At 36.3% G+C, this 19,269-nt stretch overlaps 2 protein-coding genes across 15 annotated transcripts in view; both read left to right on the top strand.

The window, feature by feature from the left end:
- The first annotated feature begins 807 nt into the window (after positions 1 to 807).
- Positions 808 to 7,545, top strand: sfrp2 (secreted frizzled-related protein 2). Its single transcript, NM_001077384.2, is given in 3 exon segments — positions 808 to 1,334; positions 1,448 to 1,528; positions 4,987 to 7,545. Coding segments are annotated over 3 exon segments (885 nt in total). The 5' UTR covers positions 808 to 838; the 3' UTR covers positions 5,295 to 7,545.
- Positions 7,546 to 10,527: 2,982 nt separating this feature from the next.
- The window catches only part of arfip1 (ADP-ribosylation factor interacting protein 1 (arfaptin 1)), a 44,019-nt gene continuing 35,277 nt past the window's right edge, over positions 10,528 to 19,269 (top strand). For 4 of the 14 annotated variants that reach the window (XR_012389057.1, XR_012388525.1, XM_005170892.6 and 1 more), the window contains exons 1-2: positions 10,528 to 10,680; positions 17,368 to 17,684. Coding sequence is in view for 7 of the 14 variants with exons in the window: in XM_005170892.6 (XP_005170949.2) it covers positions 17,370 to 17,684 (315 nt within the window). In the remaining 7 variants the exon portion in view is untranslated. 14 annotated transcript variants of the gene reach the window in all.

The raw sequence follows: 19,269 nt of genomic DNA, 5'->3' as shown, positions 1-19,269 counted from the left end.
TATGAGTATGAATGAGTCAAAAATGACTTACACAAAAAGTATATACAAAAAAGTTGAAAAAGTTTCAAGTATATTTTTCTAAGGAATACACAAATAAAAAAATCAGTGTTGCATATACGGCTATTTGTATACATTTTTGATTCTTTATGTTAAGATCCTCAAATGCAAATTAAAAAAAAAAAATACAGATTCAGCTAAAATAATTCATTGTTTCATTTTCTTTTCAACAGTCCCTTTATTAATCAGGAGTCACCACAGCGGAATGAACTGGCAACTTATTCAGCACATGATTTACACAGCAGATGCCTTTCCAGCTGCAACCCAGCACTGTGAAATACCCATACACACTCTTTCGCACCCAGGGGTCAGCTAAAATTGTGTAAATGTATTTTTATTTTGTACTACCTTTCTTTTTGTTCCATTTTAAAATATGTATAAAACACATAAAATATGTATTATAGACATAACTTCAGGTTAGGCTAACTAAAGCATTTCTGTTGAATGGGAGTTTGAAATGTATTGTTATTTTGGTATAAAGTTAGTTGACTATCTGAAAGATATGAAAAACTTAAAGTACACTATCTTAACTGAGCAACTTGAATAAACGTAAAAAAAACTGAACCAACCAATGCTGTCAGATTTAACACAAAAGTTGGAGGCTTTAATCACCGTGCTCCGAGAGGAAAAACGTTCTTAAGGCACAACCTATGCTGTAAACAGCATGATCTTGAACAGTGGACATCTGAGCTGCTTCCCTCGCTCCGCCCAGACTTTCCTATGAAGACAGGTTGGCACAGTGAAGAATTCAGTAACCCACGGACGCTCAACTGAAGTAAAGATGCGTGCCTATCTGGCTCTGCTGGTTGCGCTTTCCATCCCGGGATATCTGGATGCGCTTCATGGATTATACGCCTTCGATCAGCCTGAGCTCTTTCAGAAAAAGAGCAACTGTAAGCCCATACCTACAAACCTGCTCCTGTGCCATGACATCGAGTACACAAACATGCGTCTGCCTAACCTCCTCGGACACGAGACCATGAACGAGGTTCTGCAACAAGCATCCTCCTGGACCCCTCTGGTGCAGAAACAGTGTCATCCGGACACCAAGAAGTTTCTCTGCTCTCTCTTCGCTCCGGTGTGTTTGGATGACCTGGACGAGCCCATCCAGCCGTGCAGGTCTCTGTGTGAGAGCGTGAAGAGCGGCTGCGCTCCGGTGATGGCCGCTTTTGGGTTCCCTTGGCCGGACATGCTGGACTGCAGGCGCTTCCCTTTAGATAATGACCTGTGCATACCGCCTGCTGGCGCTGATGCTTTAGTACCAGTCACTAAGGAAGGTACGAAAAGTTTCAAGTCACTATACAAATGCGCGATCAATTCATTTTTATTGTCTTTGACCCTTTCTGTATTGATTATTTTTTCTTTTTTTTTTCTTTTTTTTTTTGCCTAGTTCCAAGAGTATGTGATGCCTGCAAGGAAAAGCCTGAAAATGACAACGAAATTGTGGACAGCCTATGCAAAAATGACTTTGGTAAGGCTACCATGTATAATTTGCTTGCTTTTTTTGCAAATTAATACGTTACTGCGTATAATGCGTTATACTCCGAAAACACATGCTCCAAATAAAAAAACAAGTTGTTCAAAGCAAAGAAAAAATATTTAAAGACATTACTCAGCCATAAATGCAGTTTTACTCACCGTGGTGTTGTTTCAAGACCCTTTTTGTCTATACAATAAAAGCCATTGTTGTCCAAAACAACACTGGACTCCATTGACTTTTACTGAATAGTGATGGAAAGGGACACTTTCTTTTTTTTAGAAAAATCATCTTTTGTGTCCCAAAGAAGAATGACATGAATAGTTTGAAACAACAAGAGCACGAGTAAATGACAGAATGCTTTATTAAAAAAAAAAACAAAAAAAAACATCTGGTGTTTTAAGGAATCCAGGAACAATTACATTGATTCAAATAACATGCACCCAAATATTTTTGGTTTCACCTTTTGTAAACACTTTGTGTGGTTTTAAGGCAAAGGGTTTCCACACAATTTTCTAGTAAAGTCTTTTCTATTTTTCTAGTAGTTGGGTTACAAGAGTGTAGTACAGCATCTAAAGCATTTAACTTTCAAAAAACTATTTAAACCAACCTAAGTCATTTTGCAGACAGTTTAAGATAAACCCTGAGCCTGTTCAAGCTAGTGTTCAGCTGGGTAAAAAGTGAACAAGACAATTTTTATACCAACCAACAGACCAACCTGAAAAAGATGGAAGATAAAAAATGACGAGCAAAGTTTGACTGGGTTCAAACTGTTTTATAGTCACAGTTCAGGCAATAGAAGGATATCAGTTTTAATGTGAAGAGCCAAACTGAAGACTAAATGATGTACGAAACCAAACACTGGTGAACATAATCAATTATCAATGAATAACTACTGAAACAGACAACACGAACATAGGGCACAGTAATGATTGTATACTTCAAATGCATAGAAATGTCCTCCCATTCAGGAGTTCACACTTACGCCCCATTCACACGGGGCGTCAACGCTTCCCATTCACTTTGAATGGGTGACGTCAGGCATTGCCGAACTGCATTGTGGATCCGTCAGCGCCGCTGCAGAGGCGTTGCTCTTTGCAGAAGTTGGGACTAGCTCAACTTTTTAAGCGCCGACGGAAGCGTCAGCCAATCAGATCGCTGTATGCAAATACACCTGCTAGACAGTGGCCTATTGCTGCCTGAATTTCATTGGCTGACGCTTCTATGAGGATCGTTTCAGCCCCAACTTCAGACATGCCTTTAGTCAAGCGTTGACGCTGAAGCCCAGTGTGAATGGGGCGTTAGCTGATGATTGATTATAGAGCTTGTTTGGCATGCTGTCCCAGGAGAGAGACCTGAGCTCATACGATTTTTGAGCCCGGGGCTCCCTCCCGTTTGCAAGGCGAGAGGGGAGTTTCAGCTCAGGTATATCTCAAGAACTCCCCTGCTGTAGAAGCTAATGAACAGATAGTAATTGCTCCTAAGAGATAACTACTTACTAGAAGCATGTCTATGGTGCCGATTTGGATTAGTCAATTAACTTAAGTTGCATGTTTTTGGACGGTGGGAGGAAACCGGTAAACCCAGGGGAAACTTCACTTCCTAATCTGCAATTGCCTCTCTGAACATCACACTAACTGTACCCAAAAAAAAAAAAAAAAAAACTAATATTACTAATACTTCCCTTCTTAGACTTTACAGACCTGAAACTTGCCTATAGCACTTATTCATTGTTGCTCTTAGTTGTGTAAATTGCTTCCTTGTCCTCATTTGTAAGTTGCTTTGGATAAAAGTGTCTGCTAAATGACTAAATGTAAATGTAAATGTAAACCCACGTGAGCACGGGGAGAACGTGTAAACTCCACACAGAAAAGTCGGCTGGCTTGACTTTTACCAATGAAGTTCTTGCTGTGAGGCAACAGTGCTAACCACCTGGCCCCCGTGCCACCCGTATAGGAAAGGAGGAGGAGTAGGAGTGGAAGGGTTCTTCAAAACGGTGATGGCTGTTATATGGAACTTAGGGTATATATAGTGGCTTAGGAATCTTCTGATTGGTTAATCATAAATTAGATAATTCAGTACCTGCCGCAAGCAATCGTAAGCATGTAATCCTCTTTAAATTAGTTTATAAATAAACTTCACTTTATAAGGTTGTAATTATGTGCTTCTCACATTCAAGTGCATTGTAATCTGAAAAAAAAATAGATATAACATTCCATTCATTGATAGCCACACAAACAGTCCACTGTGCAAGGTCAATTCTGAATTTTCAGTCAAATATATGCTAGCGCTATTCTTCTGGCCTTCATCTTAAAATTAATCTTCGAAAGGTATCCAAATATCTCAGTAGTATTTATGATTGAAAGGCCATTCATGTCCAATTTCAGACTAGAGAATGCATATGTATTTTGATATTAGCAATTGCATTTGAGTGCAGCACATATGTTTAAAGGACATGTGATCCAAAAGAATCAAAGCAAAGAGAACATAAACATTACTGGTATGACATTATATAGAGTGAAAAATAAATGATTATTTATTGATAAAGGGATGGTTCACCCAAAAATGAAAATTATTTTATCGTTTACTCATCCCTCACTCATTCCAAACCTGCTGAGTTTCTTTCTTTTATTGAACACAAAAATGTATGACCTGTTATGGATTTCAATAACTTCTTTAATAGTGTTCAACTATATAAAGTTGAAGTTAGAATTTTAAGCCCCCCTGTTTATTTTTTCCCTGTTTTCTGTTTAACAGAGAGAAGTTTCAACACATTTCAACACATTTCTAAACATAATAGTTTTAATAACTTAATAACTAAATCTCAAATAACTGTTTTATTTTATCTTTTCCATGATAGTTTTCAAGACACTTCTATACAGCTTAAAGTGACCTTCAAAGGCTTAACTAGGTTAATTAGGTTAACTGGGCAGTTTAGGGTAATTAGGCAAGTTATTGTATAACAGTGGTTTGTTCTGTAGACTATCGAAAAAAAATTAGCCTAAAGGGGCTAATAATTTTGTCGTTAAAATGTTTTTTAAAAATTAAAAAACTGCATTTATTCTAGCTGAAATAATACAAATAAGATTTTCTCCAGACGAAAAGATATTATCAGACATGCTGTTAAAATGTCTTTGCTCTGTTAAACATCGTTTGGAAGATATTTAAAAAGAGAAAAAAATCAAAGGGGGGCTAATAATTCTGACTTCAACTGTATATTGTTTATATATTGCTTGTTTGTATTGTAGGCTGTGAGGACTGTAATTTTATCTGTGCTGTTACTGTATATCAAGAATGTTCAGCATAGTTGACAAAAACAAAAAGGGCTTGATTTGACTTGAAGAACATACAAAGAATTTTCATTTTGGGGTGAAATCAGAAATGTTTATATATTGTGTCTGTGCTAAAGTAATATTCATTGTCCTCAATCTTTAATTGTATCCACTCTCTAGCTTTAAAGATCAAAGTCAAGGAGATCTCCTACATGAATGGTGACACCAAGATCATTCCAGAAACCAAGACCAAGATGATCTACAAGACGAATGGTGGCGTCACTGACCATGACTTTAGGAAGACGGTGCTTTGGCTAAAAGATGGTCTTCAGTGTGTGTGCGATGAACTAAATGACATCAATGCTGCTTATTTGGTGATGGGCCAGAAGATGGATGGAAATTTGGTCATCACATCGGTGAAACGCTGGCAGAAGGGTCAACGAGAGTTTAAGAGAATTTCTCGCAGCATTCGCAAACTTCAGTGCTAGGATTTGTCCACTTGAATCACTAGAGTGCTCAAATGATCTTACAAAATGAACACCTGTAACAATCACACTAGATACAGGAAGGTTTATTCAAGAGCCTTCTGTCTGCTTTACCAGTGCCATTATGAGAAATGAATGGTCAGAGCTCAGGATTGAGAATGGTGGATCTTTCAAAAAGCACCTAGTATAGATTCAGCCTCACCAGTTAATTTTTTCCTCATAAGTTTTACTTTACCTGTTATATTTACTACAAAACATATTTGCTTATTTCTCTCCTTTAGGATAGTTAACTTTACAAAATAAAAGAAATAAAATAAAAAAAAGATTAAATTAAGATTAATTTTATATTATGTGGGCAAAAATCATGGAGAGACTCAGTTACTCAGTTCAATTAATTTGACTGTTCCATAAATTTCAGAGAAATTTCAAAATCCAAACACATTTATTCATCGTTTTCTTCATAAAACCTGAGATATTTCAGCCTTCCATTAAATGTCCACAAACGTTGATGCTTCAAAAAGTTCATGAAGACATTGTGAATCCAAGTCATTATCCAGTTATGTAAATCCAGTTAATCCATTTCTTTTCAAGAGATATTATCACTTGATGAGCAAGCTTATTTTAGGCAATTATTCTGAAAGCATGGAACTGACATTTATAGTGGAACAAACCTCACTCTTAAACTTAAAAAATAACACAGAATATTAACAATTTGATCCATATTTAAACTGTTCAAAGCAGCAAAGATTTAGATTTGAAATCTCAACTCACATAAAAAAGATCTTTGTTAGTGTTTCAGATATGAAGAGAATTTTTGAATGAAATATTTTGGAATTACATGAGGTATTTGGTGATAGAATTGTAATATTTGGACAAACGAATCCTTCATTTAGCGTCATTTAAATCAACTGCGCTTCCAGCTTTGTTTTGGCATTTGAGAAGGGTATTTTTTTCTGTTTGTACATCACAACACCACTGTACACAAATTAATGTATATGCAAAATTGATTTACTGAGCATAACAAGAAGTAAATCCAAAGGTTTAGCTCTTGAACTTAGATACACCTAAAAATGAAAATTACCTCATCATTTATTCCCCCTCATTTGAGTTTCTTCTGTTGAACACAAAAGAAGATATTTTGAAAAAGGATTACCATGGAAGTCAATGGTGCCATCTACCTGCAATTTCAAAATATTTCTTTTTTTTATTCAGCAGAACAAAGAAATTAAAATAGTTTGAACAGGTGAAGGGCAAAGTAAAATCTTGAACGTAAGATTTTGAAATTGGGTGAATATGAAAGAAGATGCCAGAAGATCAAATACCTGTCATTGGACATAGACAGTAGTACGTATCCTAAGCAATTCTGTTGGGTATTCTTATCTTTCTCATATCAAATATGATCAAAAACATACTTTACTTTAGCAATCCATTTTCTACATGGATCTGAATCTGCCAAAAGTGAATAAGTGAGAGTGCATGTGTGAGTAGTTTTGCTAAAAGTACTTTTTTATCAGCACAATGAGATAGCTGGCTCTACTCTCAATGTTTAAAAATATCCCAAGTGACACTAGCATATGAAACATGGTCATGTATGTTAATGTGAATGTTTTCATTTCTCCCCAGACATCTTTTAAGAAGGTCAAAAAAAATACATGATGCCTTTAACCCAGTGTTTTGCCTTCTTTACTTGAGCCTAAATACTGCACTGTTCCTATGTTATATCTACCCTTTGAAATACAATCAGTTGTTTTATATAGTTTTGGATTATTTCCTTATTGTGTCAGTTATATTATTAGCGTTATACTCTATTGGTCTGTGTCTTGTCATGCTTGCATAGTTGCTTGCTCTTTTCAGTTGTTTAGGCTTGAGTACTTAGTATTAGAATAAAATCACATGCTGGTAAAACCACAGAGCAGTTCTTTTCTCTCAGTCTCAGTGCTGCACTGTTACAGCAATGTTGATTCAATTGTATTTTGTTGTGCAAACTGATTTGGTAAATAAGTTTCATGATAATATCCAAACTTTTATGATACTCTGTAAATATTCAGATTTTATGCTTGTACATAGTTTCAACACCTGTAGCATTTGATGTGTTCCTCGCAGTTGCAATATGTCGTCATTTAATAAGTGTTAAGTACATTTATTAACACCCACCGCCATGTAATGTACATTACTATTACTATTAATGATTTGTATCGTTTTTCATCAGCAGTCACACAATACAAAGAGCAAATAAAAAACATAAAGGACGAAATTGTCTGAAATTGTGTATTGTTTTCCTAAAATACAGATTTGTTTGACTTTAGATTACGTTATATATTTTACAATACATGACACTGCCTGATTAATATACCACAAACTTTACAGACTAACACTGTCAGTCAGTTACAGCTGTATCTGTGCTTTGTAGATCCACCTATAATGATCTCAGAAATGTTTTATATATAAATATGTGTAATCAGTACTGAGACAATATGCATTTTTAATACATTGACTTAACAAAGGTAACATAATGACTTCTTTAGTCTGTCTTTGGCACTACATTTTTAAACAGTATTTCCTCTGAAAGTTTTTTATTTCAATTTATCTTTATTTCTATAGCACTTTTACAATGTAGATTGTGTCGAAGCAGCTTAACATAGGAGTTCTAGTAAATTGAAACTGCATCAGTCTAGTTTTCAGAGTTGAAGTTCAGTTTAGTTCAGTTCAGTTCAGTGTGGTTTGATTTTTACTGCTGAAAGTCCAAACACTAAAGAGCAAATCCATCAATCCGCAGTTCCACAAGTCCTAAACCAAGCAAGCCAGAGGCGACAGAAATTTCTCCAATTGATGAAAGTGAAGGCGCTACATCTACAACTACATCTAGGCGCCGGAGGCTGAAGAACTCTAGACGTCCATCGTGAAGAAGCTGCAGGTGTGAGTAGGTCCCTGGGGTTCAGACTGGCCCATGGAATCAATGCGAACACTTGTCTGTCACTGTGGTCTTTCAGGAATCAGTCTTTTCAAGATACAATCACCAGCTCTGCTCAGTGGTCAAAATAGATGTTTTAAAATGTTAGCATTATGCTAAGTCAAGCAAGCAAATTGCTTAACAGGCTAGCAACTAACTAAAACATTAATTTCTGCTGGTGTAGTCGAAACATGTTAGCAACATGTAGTAGGCAATAAAAAATAATGTTATAAAATATTATTAACATGTTAACTCCTGATAGTACAGTGTTAAGGGATGCTAAAACATGTTTTCCATCTGCTAACTTGTATATCACACATACTGTATGCATGCCTGTAAAGTTTTTTCAAAAGCATTTGGTGTGGAAAGTCTAGTTATGCTGTATTCAAAGATATGATAAAGTTTTTTTTTTTTTTTTTTTTTTACAAACATTCTACATCAAAAACCTTTTAAGGACTAAAAACATACCTAACATTTTACAGATGTCTCAGATGAGCAAATAGTCAACAAAATAGATACAATGAACACAATCTACTGTAAACATCTCTGAGATGTACGAGTGCATGAGGGAAAATAGTAACATGATGACCTGGATTTTTCATGCCAACGTTAAAGATTGTCGAACTTTACTAACAGTTTTGCTAACTCTGTGGCAAGAGGATTTTGGTTGTTGCATCAAGAACAACCTAATTTGAAAACTCAAAGAAAATAGGGTTGAAAACAAAAATTGCAACACAAAATCTATAACAATATCAGAACTACATTAAAAATCACTTTCTTACGGCACATGTACATACAAAAAATAATCAATTGAAATGTTTAGAACAAGAAGAATGAAATGAATATGCATTCGGTCAAAATTAATTGGAGGGTCAGTATTTGCAGTATTGTACTGGAAAACAGAGGGCTCTAGGGTCAAAGACTGAGCAATGTCCTTGAGCACAGGTGCCAAACTCAGTTCCAAAAGGGCCGCAGCTCTGCACAGTTTAGTTTCAACCCTAATTAAACACACCTGATCAAACTAATTGAGTGCTTCAGGCTTGTTTGAAACCTACAGGAAAGTGTGTTGGAGCAGGGTTGGAACTAAACTGTGCAGGGCTTCGGCCCTCCAGGAATTGAGTTTGACACCCATGTCCTAGAGTGTGCAGGCTGTTGTAAATTTTGAATATTCCATGCCATCTAGTGGCTGAACAGTTTTAATCTCACACTGCTCTCAACATTGCTCTATTACTTTACACTACTTTACACTTTTTTATATATATACAAGAAACTAATTGTAATTTAATTTATTAAAATAGGGATTACTGAGAGGACCACACTACTAATATTATTATTTTTTAAATTATTAATAATAATAATTTAATCCAGTTAAGCTTTAAGGACGAGTATGCAATTGTGGTTTTCTGTTTGTGCACTGAGGGAAATAAATGTTTCATTCTTTCATTATATTTCAAATTTAATGTATGTGTGTATAAAATTCTCCATTTGATCCACTTTAGCTACTCTTCAGGATTCTTTGATGAATAAAAAGTAAACAATCTGAAATAATATCATATGTAGCTTTGATGTTTCTCTGTCATTGTTGATTAATTTAATTTAGATTTTTCTTCATGAATGAAGTTACTTTTTAAAAGAAAAATATATTTAACGGTATCTAAATTGTTCTCGAGCAGCAAATCAGCATATATGATTTCTGGAGGATCAAGCGACATTGAATAAATACATACTGCAGTTAAATAAAATTACTCATACAGTAAATAAACTATTTACATAATTTGTTATGTCAAATAACACAATCAAATCAAATCATACCTTGGTAGCTAATCTAAATTAAATAAGATAATTAATAGCCTATTTAAAATTAACAGGGACAAAATTAAAGTAATAAAGATGTTAATCTTACAATACATATAAAAAATTAAAACAAAAAACATCAATAGTGCATAACAGTTTTAAAACTAACTTAAGTCAAAACTTACTATACATCTCTCTTTTAATTTTTTCTTTTTTTTTTGTCTGTTATTTTCTCTTTTACTTTTTGTTAACTGTCAAAAAAATCTGATAAAGTCTTACTAAAAACTTACACAAGGTGATCAAAATATGAATAAATTGTATCCCGTTTCCCGTTATTCAAATAATACTAAAATAACACTTTATTAAAAGCTAGTCGTGTATATAGGCTACTGTACGACACTGTATTGTTTATCGATGTTGGCATTGTTGTTTTGACCACTAGGAGACAGACATGCTGTGGCTCAAGTACATGTAGCTACTGACACTCACGTCCTCTTCCGGGTGTGTTTGAAAAGACTTTCACTGAGCTGTGGAGGGACTCGCAGCGTATCGAATGATACACAAAGCAGCTCAAACTCAAGCCGGGATTGTTTTTATGAGCAGAGTCGTGCAACAGCGAAGAGAACAGCGGTAATCGGTGTGCAGGTGAGTGTTGTTGAACACGATCAACTGTTGCATCGGGGCTCGTGTGTGATGATGACTGCAGACAGGCGTGATGGCTTCAGTGTGCAGGGCTGATCTTCTGTCTTCTCATATGCCACGGGGAAAAGTCATTAAACCAAGTTCAGTGTTTTAAACAGGTGAAATATTCTCTTATTGTCTTAAGACCATTGCGCTTATCTAAAAAGATGGGCGAAAAATGAATGTCTCCCATCCATATTATGGATCTGTAATATGTTCATCCTTACTGAAGAAGATCGCAAAAGCGGTATAGAGAGTTGAGTGTTTATTGTGTTTTGTAACAAATAGCTCGGCTGAAGTGCTTGAGGCAAAGGAAGTAACTCAATCGCAACTTTGTGACGTGCGAGGCGCAACAATGAAGCAACGCTGGGAAACCGAATAGCAGGAAGGAACGAAAAATGTGTAAATGTACTACGAAACTTGTGTTTGTGAAGCTGGTGATTCTAATGTGAACCTTATTTTGCTTTTAGGTTTGTAAATGTGTATTGTTTTTAAACATTGGAAAGTAGAAAAGCGTTTACGTGTCCATGAAGCGAGTTAATAAACCCTACTATGGCAAATGATTTGGTGCCTGAATAATTATTAGGTCATGTGACTGTGCGCTCAAATGAGAAGTACCAAGCGTGACCTAAGATGTTCGTGTGCGAAGCCTTCGCCATACTAAGTTTCATAACTTCTTGCCCATGACCTTTTTAAAGGAACAGTGGGTTTCCTGCAATTGTATATGGCCTACTTTTAATTAGATTCTATTTTCTATTACTATATTACTTTTCTGTTACTGTTTCTGTTTCAGGATGTCTAAGTAGGGGGAGAGCGGGACACAAAGTAACATTTTTGCTTTTGGCCAAATAATAAACAAAGTAATGGGGTTAGACAAACCATATTTTTTTTACCAACAGCACACAGGCCTCTCCTACAAATAATCACTCGTTGTATGTTCGCCAGACCTATGGTTTCTGTGCATTTGCCAAAAGTTAACACAATTAATTTAACTTTAAATTTACTTTTAATAGTATATTTCCTCAGTAATTAACTCAATTTGATGTTTTTTATTTTAATTGTATGTTTTACTTAACTCATGTTTATTTATTTATCTGTTGGATAAACATTTGTAATTATTTGCATTATTATACATTATTATATAACACATTTATTTGCATTATTAGCAATAAAATGTTTTTTTTCTATTAAAAATAATTTCTATTAAAAACATTTTATATAAAAAGTTCTCATCATTACAAATAAAATAAAACAAATAAAAATTTAGTTTAATTTATGTTCCACAGTGTGTGGCTTATTTGTAACACCCTGTTACAACTAAAGCCTGGTTTATACTTCTGCCTCAAGTGATCGGTGTGACCCACGGCGCATGCAACTCGCGTAGTTGTGCATTCATACTTCTGTTTCTGTTGCTCTGCAATAACACTTCCGAAACGCTAGCTGGCAATTGATGTTTATGTTCCTCTGTGTCGAGTTTCTTTGCTGGTGTTTTGTTTTTTCTGAACGCTTCCTTAAAGTACAAGTGGTTCATACTCGCTCATTTTGAGGCAGGAACCGGCGGACATGCAACAACTTTAACCATAAGGTAAACACAAAGCAACAGTCTCCATCTGGAGCTCCTTGTAAACAGTCAACACTTGTAAACACTCGCTCCAACGGACTCGTGCGGCTCTCGGTCCCGCCCACACTCGTAAACGCTTCCAAGCCGACCAATCACAGAGCTTGCTCTATGCGTCGTTGCAGAGTGTAGTTACAATTTTTGAGAGGTGCACCTCAGCGAGGGCTATGCGTCCACGCCTAGGCTGCGCCGTAGCATATATGTACGCTTGACGCAGAAGTATAAATCAGCCTTAACCCTGCTGTGCTGTGTTTTCCTCAAAACTGGCTAGCAGTCACTTTCTGCATCCTAATTTGCATACTTGTACTACGCCCTAAAACAGGGGTCACCAATGTCATTCCTGTAGGGTCGGTGTCCCTGCAGGGTTTAGCTCCAACTTGCCTCAACACACCTGCCTGGATGTTTCAAGTATACCTTGTTAGAGCTTGATTAACTTGCTCAGGTGTGTTTGATTAGAGTTGGAGCTAAAACCTGCAGGACACCGGCCCTCCAGGAACAAGTTTGGCGACCCCTGCCCTAAAATATACTTTTTTTGTGAAGAAAAAAATATATAGTTGTCTGTGGGGCTGTGCGATTATTCGAAATCGAATCGCAATCGTGATTTGAAGTGTTGCTATTAGCTAATCGGTTGAGGCTGTGATATAAAATGTATATTATTTAACTTCCAGCACCCAGAGCAAATGCGTGACTGCCGTCTGTGTGTGACAGTCTTACTACGCAATTGAGTGAGCTCATTTTCATTCTGACAAATCAGAATTGCGAAACCAAACAATGCGGAACGCCCACCATAAAAAGCAGGAAAGCGCAAACAAAGGGGATGAAAGTGTCTGCTGTTTCGAAAGCATTAAAGGGCACCTATGGTGAAAAATCTTGGACAGACATTTATGTAAGTATAGTGTATAGACCAGGGGTGTGCAAACTCGGTCCTGGAGGGCCGGTGTCCTGCACAGTTTAGCTCCAACCCTAATCAAACACACCTGCTTATAGATTTTTTGTGATCTTAAAGACACTGATTAGCATGTTCAGGTGTGTTTGACTAGTGTTAGAACAAAACTCTGAAGGGACACCGGCCCTCGAGGATCAAGTTTCCTCTACAGTCCAAAGACATGCAGTACAGGTGAATTGTGTAGGCTAAATTGTCCGTAGTGTATGAGTGTGTGTGCGAATGTGTGTGTGGATGTTTCCCAGAGATGGGTTGCGGCTGGAAGGGCATCCGCTGCATAAAAACTTGCTGGATAAGTTGGCAGTTCATTCCGCTATTTATATATTTAATCCGTGGATTGATAAGGGACTAAGCCGACAAGAAAATGAATGAATTAACTTTTCGTAGGTTTGCAAACGTGTACTTTTCATTGCATCTACCCTTAAGTTAAGCCGTTTGCATTTCTCGCAGTCACAGTACCTCCCTATGATCGTAACTAGGAGCAGCTGGAAAGTGCAACAGTCCGTTGCCTCACATGCGCGTCTCTCCATTTGAAGTAAAATAACGAACTTGCCTGCAGGTCGCACACCAGAAGCACTTCTCTGCGTGGCGCGACACTGTGCCATGCATTTTAGAATTCTAAACATAGGTTTCTATCAGGGTACACAAAACGGCGCTTCAAGTTGGCAGTTGTCCTCAGCGCCCAGCCACGATTCGGAACACTTCATGTTTCTGCCGCGTCACAAAGCGGCATCTGAATAGTTTAATTTTAAAAACATCCGAATGTGCGTGTCTGGTGTGCCGTGTCGAGGCTCAGAGTGGCACATCCGGTGCCTCAGTCAAAGTTAATTCAGTGTGCATAGTCTCGGTGTACACACTTGGCACTTTAAAATAGCACACAGTTGGTTGTAAAACTATACAAAGACACAAATGATTTTGTAGTCTCTGCTTGGTCTGTGTCCGAGTTGTACATGTACGGCTGAATGCTGGTCCTCTAACTCGTGTTGCTTCTCTCTGTCTGCCTGTGTCTGTTGCCAAACACAGAGCTCCGCCCTCTTGTTACATTAGGCGGGAAGTCGAAACTAATTTTCACGTGACACAACACACCCCTAAAACAGCGAGCTTTGTACACACCCCAAAATAACACTTTTTAACACATTATAATAAACAAATCTAAACTGTGTTTTGAATTAACCCTAAACTGGCACACTCAGAAGAACCATAATATTAATATTAAATCATAAAAAAGGAGTATACTATGTACCCTTTAATAGCCTAATTAATATTACAGAAAAACACCACGTCTGTAATACATTTTTCCTATATAACAAAATGAAGTAATTTGTAAGAGCTGTCAGAGAATTGCTGCCACTGCATGAGGAAATATAACAATAGCACCTTAAAAAACAACACGAGCAGCTATATGAGGAGTGTCTTGCTGAAAAGTCAACTAAAAGTACTGCCAGTTACATTCAATCTAGTAGCAAGCAACAGCAAAGTACAATGTCAGAGTTGTTTGCTAAGTTTTTTTTTTTATTAAGCTAGCACTCACTGCATTTTAGCAGTAAGAAGCTACGATACAGATTATTGAGCTGAAACTTGACTACAAAATTAAATCGCAAATCGAAATCGCAGTATCTGTAAAAAAAAATTGCAAATAGATATTTTCACCAAATCACACAGCCCTACTTTTAAGTGTATAAATATGCAAGCTTTGGGACACGCTACTTCTTAGTTAACAGATCGTTATGTTGCTTCAATCATCCACATTTCTTTTATATTTAATTTCCCACCTTATTCGAGAAGCAGCAGCAGGTTTATTTCCCATTCACAAGTCTTTCATGCAGAGAACTTTCTTCAGGTCTTTAGATAATTATGCATTCAGAGGTTTATGTCCAAAGGTCAGTATTGTTGTTGCAGATGAAATATACCACAGAAAACGTGATTTAAATATTTTCCGGTCATACAAACATCTTTACCCAAACCTCTTTACTTTATAGTTGGTCTTGAAAACCTTGCAAGCAAGCCATAATTAACCCTAAGCAAATATCTTAAAACTGTTACATTTTACCCAGTGTTACTTTGTGCCCTGCGCTCTCCTACATTTTCACAATTTACGGGTAATGCTTGAGAAATTTCCTTGTACAAGATTGTTTAACAATCTTTAAAACTAGGACACGTTTTCATTGCATGCAATAAACTTCAATTGTGTAAATGTCACAGTTGAAGCAGGATGATAAACTGGAGTCGCTTTGAGCATTGCTTTTTATATTGTTTGTATATGTGTGAATACATGTAGTACTCAGTTTAATATCTGAGCTATGTTTTTTAGGAAGCATTATCATGTGTAACTGAAACTATAAAGTCATTATATTCAGACCTGTGCTATGTTCAAGCAGTTTACCACCATTCCTTCCTATTCCCTAAATTAGTTCAATTGAATGTGCGAGTAAAAATGAATGATTGATATTGCAGTCTAGGCGTGCCAGAATTAAAAAGTATAATAATCATTTTGAATATTAGCAAACGGCCAGGTTTTGTATAGTACTAATGAAAATGTTCACTTAAGATTTTAAAGGTTTAATTTTAATATAAAAAAAACATCTATCTGTATAGTAATAATGTGTTGCATATTTGACAAGCTGGATGGGACATAGATTGCATTATTCATGCTAGGGTTTGGTCGATAGACAATCCTATCGCCAATGGCCGATAGATATGAATCGCGATCCTCTGCCCCGGCCCATCAGAAACCCGCTCACGATAAACACACACTTAGGCCCCTTTTACACTAATACATCCTAATTTTAAACTGGCATTTTAGAACAAAAACGATCCACACCCACACTGGTGTTTCACCTAGTGTTTCTCAACTGCCCTCTGTCCACACTATACTGCTGAAAACACACATCAAGTGACCACGCATGCATGCTGTTATGCACTCGTCTGAGCTCCAGGCAGTCAGCGGGTCAGTACACTGCTTCAATCTTTCGCTTGGTAATTTTTGTGAAAACCTCACATACTGTTGGTTGGTTGCTGTTGGTTGTGCACCTTTTTTTACCAATCAAGTTTGTCTGTGCCATTAAAACGACACAGATCACTCTGCCTATTCATGCAAGAGTGTCGCGGAAAAAGTGATTGACAGGTGGTTATTTGTGTGTAACTTATGTTTATTTATTTATTTATGATTTGGTTATGGGTAAAACAAAGACCATGCGGGTCAGGTAGTTGAAACTGTAGGCTACAAGTAATCAATTTGTTATGAATTAATTAATTATTTATTCATAAATGATTAATTCACTGACAACAATGCAATAGTCCATCGCTATGTTTCACATTCGACATCAAACAATGCCAAATTGGTCGACTTCCCCCAACCCTAACTCATGCTGCTCCATTGTATTTTATCATACAAGAGTTTGCTTATAGACCATTTCAATGTGGTCATGTCAGTAGCCCATGAACATTTCCTGCTTGTCATCAGAAAGAGGCAATTCAATCCTAATTTACTGTTAAAACAGCTGTCATACGGTAATTTTTCAATATGTAGCTCTTATTGGGTTCTCGGAAGCTAAAGAAATAAAAAATGTAAAACAGGAAATACGTTGGGACCATTGTTTTTGTCTACATCCCTCAAAATGGTCTATTGTTAAACCATAACACACTCCTGTAAAACTAGTTTGCTTTAGAAGTAGCGCATTCCTTATTAAACTATAAATATTTAGTATGTGATTGACTATATATTTCCTGCTAGCCCTGAATTTGCATTTCTCTGTGTAAAGCAATGTTAGATATAATAGACCATATGACTTTTTTGTTAAACAATGTTAACTAAAAGGCAATTTAAACTAACATTTGGCCAGAAAGATTATTCTTGTGGTGGTTTATTAACCTAACTGTTGCCAGCTCTGTCATTGAAAAGAAAAATTACGACTTTCAGCTTTGGTTCCCTTCTATATTAACCTTTAAAAAATTGGTGTTGATTTATAGTACTTAAGTTTGTTTTGTAATGGATAATTCTAGCCTCAAGGGAATTCTAACCTTAACTTAAATTCAGCACAAGAATCAGAAACAGATTTGGTCAGCTGCTCACATGTATGTTTACTTTCAGGAATGTCAGAAGCTAGTTTTGACTTGGAGAAGAATGCCTCACGGGAAAAACAGTCGGATCCTAATGAACAGGCCTGCCAAAACACTGCTGACTCTCTGAGCCAATCAAAGGCCAGAAAAAACAGCCTGGATGAAACGCAGATGACTGAAATTGACATCAGTGAGAACAAGGAGGTTGAAAACCACAGTAATACTGTAAGTGAGGATGATGGTCATGAAGATGGGGATTCTGAGGCCCAGAGTAAAACTAGTGGAGTCATTCAAGATAATGCTGATTTTCAAAGAACGAGCAGAGTGGCAACAGAAGCTGATGTGAAGGTGACCGTAATCATGTAGTAAAACCTGTAGCTTGGCTTATGCTTGATCTCGCTCTTATCCGTTGCTGTCATTTCAGACATTTTGATTTTTGAAAATCAATAATGATAATCAACCAAATTGTGCCTGATTTTACAACTGCCTGAATACGACAGTGCTGGGTTTTTCTCTGTGTTTTCATGTCTTTGTGAGGTGTATTCTGTCCTTTTAATTGGGCGATGGTGGATTTTTTTAGTCTATTGTAAAAACTTGCTTGGTGGTGGTTTTGTTGCATCTAAATCTTTTACGTTTTTGTGCTCTGAAGTTCGCAGTCTTGTCCTTGCTGTTGTTGGTGGTGATTTTATTTATTTGATTTATTTGTTTTATTTTTTTTAGAGAAAATCTGATTCACAGATTCCCTGTGTAGTGTATAAAAGGCTGAAAATAACAGGCTTGTGGCAAAAATGCCACCAAACCAATACCAAAATAATAGTATGCTGCTTCACAATCAAAACAAACAATTACACAATTAAAGTGAAATGTGAAAGAATGGAAGGTGCCAGTTCACAGCTTTACATTTAAAGGAAACTTCTGTTATCATTTACTCATCCTTTACTTTACTTCCAAGCTTGTTTGAGTTTATTTCTTCTGTTGAACACAAATGGAAAACAAAAAATGTTATGGAAGTCAATGGAGATTGGTTTCCAGCATTCTTCAGAATATATTGTTTTGTGCTTAACAGAAGTAGGGATGCATCGAATAACCGATTCCACTATTAATCGCGCTTTAATTCGTCGCGGTTTATTAATCGTAAAGGCTTCTCAACACTGTGTTTTTGCATGGAACAAAACTGATGCAATTAAACAAAGTCTTGCCAATGGTGTGCTAGTTTAAAGGTTCTTGTACACCGAGGCTAATACACACACACACACACACACACACACACACACACACACACACACACACTGGATTAGCTATGGCTCAGGCTATTAACTAAGGGCCGTTCACATATCGCGTTCACACTGTATTCATATTTGTGGACACATATTTGTTCTCTTTAAAAGGTAAATACTTACATTTACATGATTAAATACGTGCAATAGATTTACATTAGACAATACTATTTATTTATTTATTTATTTAATCATTGTACTGTTATTTATTTTCGGTGTAAAATTATTACTTATCTTTAACTGTCAAAAACAAATGTTCTTATATTTATGCCCAAAGAGAAATGGACTATTGTTTTTTTATTATTATTTTGTACTGTATTATTTCTATAATCGTTGCATCCCTAAACAGAAGAAAGAAACACATCCAAAATTAATTTAGATAAATTTACGACCACTTGATGGTAAGGAAATGTTAGTTATTCATTTATCTCACTTCTCTTTTTTTTGTCTTGAACATATTCTTGCTGTTGTTTTACAAAGTTCTGATCATAACCATATTAATAACAAATGAGACAATGGCCAATAACATGTTTGGGTTAGTTTCCAGGGTGTCCGCGAGGATTACAAAGTATTAAAAATTGATGGAATAAATTTAGAGAAAGTTAAGGCCCTTAAAAGTATTTAAAAGTCTTAAATGCTATTTTTCCAAGGTATTT

The sequence above is a fragment of the Danio rerio genome, chromosome 1 (assembly GCF_049306965.1).
Source record: "Danio rerio strain Tuebingen ecotype United States chromosome 1, GRCz12tu, whole genome shotgun sequence".
Classification (NCBI taxonomy): Eukaryota; Metazoa; Chordata; class Actinopteri; order Cypriniformes; family Danionidae; genus Danio; species Danio rerio.
This window is presented reverse-complemented; position numbering and strand designations above follow the sequence as displayed.